General features: G+C 44.7%; 1 protein-coding gene across 1 annotated transcript; it reads right to left on the bottom strand.

The window, feature by feature from the left end:
• Nucleotides 1-8: 8 nt before the first annotated feature.
• On the bottom strand, nucleotides 9-2,315 carry LOC107299398 (protocadherin beta-16-like; the record flags this gene model as incomplete). Its single annotated transcript, XM_029286726.1, has 1 exon — nucleotides 9-2,315. A coding segment is annotated over exon 1 (2,307 nt), but the record flags the coding sequence as incomplete, so codon positions are not given.
• Nucleotides 2,316-9,038: the final 6,723 nt, after the last annotated feature.

The raw sequence follows: 9,038 nt of genomic DNA on the forward strand, positions 1-9,038 counted from the left end.
GGAAAGAGGGGCCTGAGAAATCGGAACTCGCTACTTAAGGATCCACCAGTCAAACAAACATCATAACGGTAAGTCCTGGGAAGCGACCCATTCTGTGAATCTGCACAGTTCTCTGGGGCATCAGCACTGGCAGGTGGGAAGTGAGGAACAGCTGCAGTAAAATGGCTTTGGGGGTCCTTCTTGAGGATTTTGACCACAACAAACACAACAATACAGACCAGGAACACAAAGGAGACAGCAGCCAAGCAGATCACCAAATACTTGGTCAAGGCTTTGTCTTCTTCCGGTTCTTGCACACTGACATCCACCCTCCTCAGGAAGGGATCCGAAAAGCCATCCACAAGAAGGACATTAAGCAACGCCGTGCTGGTCTGGGGAGGAAGACCGTTGTCTCTGACCAGAATCACCAGCCTCTGCTTGTTTGTGTCTCGCTCATTCAGGGCTCTCCTGGTTTTCACTTCCCCATTCTGCACTCCTATGCTGAAAAGGGCTGGGTCCGTGGCCTTCAGCAATTCATAGGAAAGCCAAGAGTTTTGGCCAGAATCTACATCCACTGCAACCACCTTGGTGACCAGATAGCCGGCCTCGGCTGACTTGGAAACCAGCTCATTGCATGGGGATGTGTTGTTCTGGAGGGGATACAGGAAGAAGGGAGCGTTGTCGTTTTCATCTATGATGTGGATGCGGACAATCACTTGTGAGCTCAGGGAAGGAGAACCACCATCAGAGGCCCTCACAGTAACTCTGAAGCCTCTTATCTGCTCATAGTCCAGGGATCGGAGGGCATACAGGTTTCCAGTTTCAGAGTTGATTGAAATGAAAGAGGGCAAAAGGCCATCACCCTTCCCAGGCAGAACTGAGTAAGTCACTTTAGCATTCAGCTTTGTGTCCAGATCCACAGCGTGGATTGAGCCGATGTACAAGCCTGGAATATTATTCTCCCAGATCTGCATGTCAAATGAAGGCTTTTCAAAAAGAGGAGGGTTATCATTGACATCGGAGATCTGAACATTAATCAGTCTTGTTGAAGTGAGCCTAGGAGAGCCGCAGTCAATGGCTGTGATGGTGATGTTATACTCAGTGACCGTCTCTCTGTCTAGGGGACTTTGGAGCACAAGCTGATAAAAGTTGTTTGTGGTGCCTTTGAGCACAAAAGGAAGGTTCATCTCCACGGAGCAGACCATTTTGCTGTTGTCTCCAGAGTCTTGGTCTCTAACACTGAAGAGGGCCACCATTGTGTCTGGGAGAGAGTCCTCTTTTAAGAAGCTGGTCAGAGATATGATGGACACTTCTGGAGGGTTGTCATTCACATCTTCAACCTCTATCAATACCTTGCAGTGCTCTGAAAGACCCCCACCATCTGTGGCTTTGATGTTTATGCTATAAGTCTTTTCTTTTTCATAATCAAACTGACCGCAAACAGTGATTTCTCCATTTTTTTCATTTAGAAGAAACAAATTATTTATTCTTTCCGGCACTTGATAAAATGAATAAAGTATCTGTGCATTTGAACCCAAATCAAGATCCATAGCGTCCACTTTAGTCACCAAAGTTCCCTTAAGAATGTTTTCCTTTATTTTTACCTTATATTCAGACTTACTAAACTTGGGGAAGTTATCATTAATATCTAGAACATTGATATTAATTTGCATTGTACCTGTTTTCTGTGGTATACCACCATCAATAGCCATTAGAGTCAGTCCAAGATGAGGCATCTTCTCCCTATCTAGTCCTTTTTTCAAAGCAAGATACATATTGTTACTCCCATCTTCCTGCTTATGTATTTGAAGCTGAAAATGCTCATTAGGACTGAGAGTATAGTTTTGAATGCTATTTTCTCCCAGATCCTCATCTTGAGCAGATTCCAGGTGGAATGTTGTATTTTTAGGAACATTCTCGGGAATGTTCATCTCCACTTTGGTTTTCCAAAATTTGGGTATATTGTCATTCACATCTTCTATTTTGATTTCAATATTAAAGATGTCTAAGGGATTTTCTAGTACAATTTGAGTTAAAAGTAAACATGGGTCATTCTGGCCACATAAAGCTTCTCTGTCTATTTTATTATAAATCAACAAATTTCCAGTAGGGATGTCAAGATGGAAATATTCCTCAGAGTCATCAGAAACTAGATGTGCTTTGCGTGTTGTGAGCTCCCTTGTTTTCAGTTTTAAATCTTTAAGCACATTAGCCACTAGAAATCCCTTTTTCTTTTCTTCAGGGATAGAAAAAGAAATTGAAGTACACATTACTTTAGAGAATGAGAAAAAGAGAAGGAAATACAGACCTTGCCTTCTCCAAAAGCAGTTTTCCATGATTCCAATTTTTCATTAGAAGATCAAATTCTGCCCCAGTGCAAAACTTCTAACTTCCTTCTTTTACAATTTAAGTCTGCAAATCCTTTGTATTCTTCTTTATTTGTTGCTTTGCTCTATCAACTGTGCTTATCTGATTCCTCTGTTAATTTTATCTCTTTACTGAATAACTTCTACTGTTGAAATTAAACAAGATGCGGAAGAGAAATGAATTCTTTGCTAACACTGCCACCACGTGGTTCATTGTGAGAAAAACAGTTTTAGTTTGGTCACAAAATAATCTTGTTAGACTTATCTACCTATCATATAACCAGTTGACTAGCCAACTGGTTGCCATCCAAGGCAAATATTCTTCCAATTATGTTAGTAAAAACACAAAGAAACAGAATAGTTACCAGCACAATACATTTCACATTTTTTTCCTGCAGGTTACAATCCAGTATTTTCAAGATACTGTATATTTCTAAAGAACTATTTTATCAACCCATCAAATGTCCCTTTTAGACTAAAATCACTGGGCATTCTGTTAAGGTCAATGCTATCCAGGAGGTAACCTCATATTTGGTCTCCTTCCCTCCCCCCCATGCTATAACAAGTGCATTTTTTCTTAGAGCCCACCATGAATGATGAAGTGTTCTGATCAATTCACAACACATTTTTAAAGAGTATTCAATTTTCTAAGGAATTTTTATTCTCTAGAATAGAAAAATTCTATATCACTCTAATTTCTTCATACTTCATATGAATCATATTTTATACTCTCACATTCCCAACTAAAAGATGAATTTTACAAAACTTTCTATTTACATTCCATATACCAAAGAAATCATTCAATCCTCCACTAACTTCAAATGGGCACATGTTAGGTCTACAGCAGGTACACTCACTGTAGGGTGAGAGGGATAGGGAAGCGATATCTTTTATTCTTCTTTTATTTTGCCTTAGGAATGTTTCAGATTCAAAAAACAAGAGTTAGATAGAATGAGGGTGATGGAGGACAGCAAGAAAAGTAATTTGTCAGGTTTTTTTTTAAAGAAAACATTGCAGCTTTCCCACCCACTAAGCTGTAGAACAAAGCAGAATAAATATCAGTTTAGGAACTAAAATACAAGTAAATCAATAAAAATATGTTTACGCATAATAGTATGAACTAGTCCTCTGGAAACTGGTACTGAGATACCTCAGTAGAAAATATTTCATTTTTTCCTCTTTTCTATGTCACTCAAAATCGATTATTCTCAATAAATTATCAATAGATTATTCTCAACTGAAATTTCCTCAATTCCTCCAGTTGTGGAAGTAATTTGTAATCTGTGGATTCAGTAGTGTTTTAGTTTGCTCCATAATTTAAAAAAAAAAACCCAGGAAAGAGAGGACTAAGGAATTCATTGCTGTGAGAGCCATCAGCACACCTGTAGGCTTGGGAGGGTGTCCCAATACTGTATAAGGATCCAATGTGTTCTCTTGCAATTTTCATTGCCACATGAAAATTTAATGTAGAATTAGAGTGTTCTATGAAGTTCTTTCACTTCTGCAAACTTCGTGAATGAAAGGAGAAAAAAAGAGGATGATATGGCAACCAAGCAGAAAATCATATATATTATTCTGCCAGTTTTGTGTCATGGTAAGACGGATGCAGGAAGGCAGGGCTCTGCCTTCCATGCCTGATTTCACACTGCTGGGAGCCCTGAAAAGCGCCTAAAGTCTCCCCGAAGAGGCAATGAAGAAGGAGGGGTGCCTTGTTGATCATGGAGAGATGGGGTCTTTCCATTTGATCCAAGGAAAGTCCTCTAAACCAGCAGGGGAAAGACCGGCCACACCTCTGCGGCCGGCCATGAGCTGCTGACAACAAAAGAACAAAATCTTCAATTAGTACATCATAAACAGCATGTTTGGAACTGGGTGAGAATATTGATCCTTTTTTTACTATTTTACAACTGAATTTCCTGGGAAAGGCTCCCAAGAAGCTAAAAACCTCCGGATGTGAAAGGAAGCAGTGTTTTAAATTTTTTATTGGGGACAGAAATAAACAATACTGAAGTGAAAGTAATACAAAGCTACAGTTTTAATAAATTTGAAAACTGAGATAATTGTTAAGATTTTCTATTTGAAAAAAAATCATTGAGGTGAAATATAAGAAATATAAGAAATCAACCCTTTGTTTTAAGAGTGAAAAATGGACTTTGAATGACATCTAGTGGTGGATTTGAGAATAGCACTATAACTAGCCCCTTGGCTACTTGGTGATTTTCAGCTGAAGGGAGAACAGTTGGCAATAAAGGAAAATATTTTGGCATATTTATCATCCTGACCTTCTTGGACTATAAATACCTACTGAGCTTGGACTTTTAATCTCAAGAGCTAGTGTGAGAGAAAGAAAAAAATGACTTTTAAATACATCTGTCTGCAGGGAGGTTGAACATTTTGAACACTTGAAACATTGTGGATTACAACCTTACCTGACTGATAATTTTCAGGATACTTGAGAAAAAGGATTACTATAAAATACTGCCATTAGGACTGCATTATAAAGGCTACATATAAAGACTAAAAAACTAGAGGAAACTTTGTTCCACTCTTACTGAGACTGGTGACACTAGAGGATTTCTAGAAATGATGCCTCAAGAAAAAACAAATACCTTTCAGAAGGAAATATTCTCCATGCTACAGCTAATTCACCAAACAATTGTTGCACACAAAGGTGACATAAAAAAACATAATGAGACTAAAAATTAGCTAGATGATATAAATGACCAAATCCCCAAATTGAAACTACAACTGGAAAATTCCCAGATAACGACTACAAAGTATGAACAAATAAACCAGAAACCAGAGGATGAAGCAGAAGATTTCAGAATGACATATTCTAATTTTCACAGGTGTAGCTGTGTTAATCTTGGGAACAAACATTCCAAATAATCTTATAATATAGCACCTGCCAGATGAACCAATTCTTTTTGCATAAGCTTTCCTGGATCAGTTATCACTTCAGAATAATAGAATAACAGAGGTGGAAGGGATCTTGGAGGTCTTCTAGTCTCACCCCTGCTCAAGCAGGAGACCATAGACCAGTGGTCCCCAACCTTTCCAGGTTTGTGGACTGGTGGGGGGGAGAGGAAATGGTTTTGTGTGAGTGGCAGGTGCAAGCATTTGCAGCTCCATTTGCACGAGTAATGAGCACTCGCACATGCAAGTGAAGCTCCATTTGCACAAGTAGTGGGCACTCGGTGTGCATGTAAAGTGGGCATACCCACTGCTCACACAAATAGAGCTTCATGCAGACAAGAGTGTCTCGCACTCATGCAAAAGGAGCTGCATACACGCATTCGCCTGCTGCTCGTGTGGCCCAATTCTGAACAAGCCACAGCTCAGTACCGGGCTGTGGCCAATGGGTTGGGGACTCCTGCCATATACGATTTCAGACAAATGGCTGTCCAATGTTAAAAACCTCCAGTGAGGGAGAACGCACAACTTCTGAAGGCAAGTGTCTGGTCAATTGAGATTTTGAGCTTCTTAGAGAGGATGTAGAAAAAGCCTTCAGTGACATGATCTCTGCCTCATATAAGCTTGATCAGCTGGTTTAATTGTGTAGTTGAATGGGACCTATGTGGCTGGTGTTATGTCCTGAGCCTGCTGGAGCATTTAGCAGGCTCAGAAATGTTGCAAAGGGTCCCGGGCAGACCAAAAGCTGCTCAGGACCAGACTGGCTGTCTCCAGCCTTGTGCGCATGCGCAAGGTGCGAAAACAGCCTGGTTTTCATTGGCTGACGTTGTCTGGGGCTAGGACACTATAAAAGGCCTGCGCGCCATTTTTGCTGTTGCTGGTTGTGGAAGAGAACAATAAAGAAGACTTGTTGTTACACTATGTGTCTCCTTTTAATGCCTCCAACCTGCGAATCTAACAGTGGTGACGAAGGTGGGATCGCTGTAAGCAACATTTAACAACAAAAGAAGAGAGGACTTACCAAGAAGTCCTGGGAAGTTCGGCATCCAGCACAGCGACTCTGCCTGCCAGTACAGCATCGCTGGAAGTGAGCTCGGCCAAGGAACCCCTTCCCCATCAAGAGGTTGCTCGAGAAGATCCAGAACAGGATCCTGAAGAGGAGGTGGACAGGCTGCACCAGCCAGCAGAGAGAAGGCCGAAGGAGTGTCCAGACAAGGCCTCAGCATCTCCTCAGTGTTTCGGGTGGGGAGGACACCACAAGCACTCTGACTGTAGATTCCGCTCCGTCATTTGCCGGGCATGTGGAAGGCAAGGCCACATTGCCTCCGTTTGTTTGGGTCGCCAGAAGGTTCAATCTCGGGAAGAATTGCTTCAGAAAGGTACCAGGGTCCCCAGCCAACATAGGGTGGGTTTCTGCGCATCGCGCAGGAGCATTTTGAAGACAGAGACACACAAGCCCCTTAAGAAAAAGCTTCTCATTGACGTGAAGTTGCAAGAGGTTCCCTTATCAATGGAGTTGGACACAGGGTCCACTCTATCGATCATTTCACATGACACCTTCAAAAGGATTTGCAGCAGTAGTGGCCTTTGAGTCAAACTCAGGCCATCGAACTTAATTCTCACTGACTTCAAGAATTCCAGAGTCAGCGTGAAAGGGGAGGCTACGCTCAAAGTGCAGCGTAAGGCTTTTGAAGGCCTACTAGATGTGGTGGTAGTTGAGGGTGATCGCACGAGTCTCATTGGACTCGATTGGTTCGAGGCCCTTGGGATCCAAATGACTGGGCTTCACAGCCTGCAAACGTTAGGCCTTGCAGAAGTCTGCAAGGAGTTTGCTGATGTGTTTAGCACAGAGCTTGGTTCATACAAGGGGCCTCCCATTGCCCTACACTTAGACCCAGCTATCACACCCATTAGGATTAAGCCGAGAAGGGTGCCTTTTGCTCTCAAAAGCAAAATTGATGCAGAGCTGGACAAGCTGCTCCAGCAAGGCATCTTAGAACCCGTGGACTCTAGTCCATGGGAAACCCCCATTGTAATGCCTCTAAAGGCTAATGGAGAAGTCCAAATTTGTGTGGACTAAAAATGTACATTGAACAAAGTGCTGCAACAGCATGCATATACAGTGCCTGTGGTAAACCACATTCTGGCCTCCCTCAAGGGGGGGGTGAATTTTTGCAAAACTTGATTTGGCACAGGTCTACCAACAGTTACCTGTTGATGAGGCAACAGCTGAGGCTCAAACAATCGTAACGCACAGGGGAGCCTTTGAGGTCAAAATGGTCGTTGAGCCCCTGTCATGGTCAGATCACTCTCTCCTTCGGCTGGCCTTTCCTACCGCTACGCCCCACCGCGGGGAGGCGGAACCAGAAGTGACAAAATGGTTCCGCCCCAGGCGCCTGATGGACCCTGAGAGGTTCCAGACAGAGCTTGGGCCAATACCTGAGACCTTGACCCGCGGCTCGACTGAGGACCTGGTGGCCGCCTGGAATGGTGCGGCCGCGGGGGCCCTGGACCGGGTCNGTGCCTTTGCGGCCCCTCACCCGATGCCGGTCTACCTTGGCTCCTTGGTTTTCCGAGGAGCTGAGGGTGATGAAGCGTCGGAAGAGATGCCTAGAGAGTAATTGGAGGGCCACCCGCTCCGAATCCGATCGGAAATTGGTAAAGTCCCATTTGAGGACTTACCTAGTAGCGATAAGAGTGGCGAAACGCAACTATTTCTTCGCTCTTATCGCGTCTGCAGGTAACCGATCTGCCGCCCTGTTTAGGGTGTCCCGCTCCCTCCTTCATCAGAGGGTCCGGGATGTCCCTTTGCAGGGTCGGGCAGAGGAATTTGGGTGTTACCTGCATGACAAAATCGATCGGATCCGGGCCGGGTTAGCCTCCGATTGGACTAGTTCAGGCGGGCCAATGGAGGCAGGCCTTGAGTCCATTTTATGGGAAGAGTTTGATCCTGTGACCCCCGAGGACATGGACAGAATGCTGGGACGGCTGAACACCACCACATGTTTACTGGACCCGTGTCCCTCCTGGCTGGTACTGGCCTCCCGAGAGGTTACACGAGGCTGGCTCCAGGAAATCGTCAACGCTTCTTTGAGTGAGGGGTTCTTGCCGGCTGCCTTGAAAGAGGCTGTGGTGAGGCCCCTCCTCAAGAAGCCCTCCCTGGACCCGGCTACTTTGGCCAACTACCGGCCTGTCTCCAACCTTCGCTTTCTTGCGAAGGTTGTTGAGAGTGTGGTGGCACGACAGTTTCCTCAGCACCTGGAAGAAACTGTCTATCTAGACTCGCGCCAGTCCGGCTTCCGGCCTGGGCACAGCACGGAAACGGCATTGGTCACGTTGGTTGATGATCTCTGGAGAGCTCGGGATAGAGGCTGTTCCTCTATCCTGGTCCTGTTAGATCTCTCAGCGGCTTTTGATACCATCGACCATGGTATCTTGTTGCACCGGTTAGGGGGGTTGGGGTTGGGGGGCACCGTTTTACGGTGGTTCTCCTCCTACCTCTCGGACCGGACGCAATTTGTGTTGGCAGGGGGGCAGAGGTCAACCTCGAGGCGCCTCACTTGTGGGGTACCACAGGGGTTGGTCCTCTCGCCTCTCCTGTTCAACATCTATATGAAGCCACTGGGTGAGATCATCCGTGGTTTCGGGGTGGAGTTTCATCAGTACGCAGATGACACCCAGCTGTACATCTCCACCCCGGACCACCCCAACGATGCCGTGGAAGTGATGTCCCGGTGCCTGGAGGCCGTGCGAGTCTGGATGGGGAGGAACAGGCTTCGT

The sequence above is a fragment of the Protobothrops mucrosquamatus genome, unplaced genomic scaffold (genome assembly GCF_001527695.2).
Source record: "Protobothrops mucrosquamatus isolate PMUCROS unplaced genomic scaffold, P.Mucros_1.0 scaffold_226, whole genome shotgun sequence".
NCBI classification, from domain to species: domain Eukaryota; kingdom Metazoa; phylum Chordata; class Lepidosauria; order Squamata; family Viperidae; genus Protobothrops; species Protobothrops mucrosquamatus.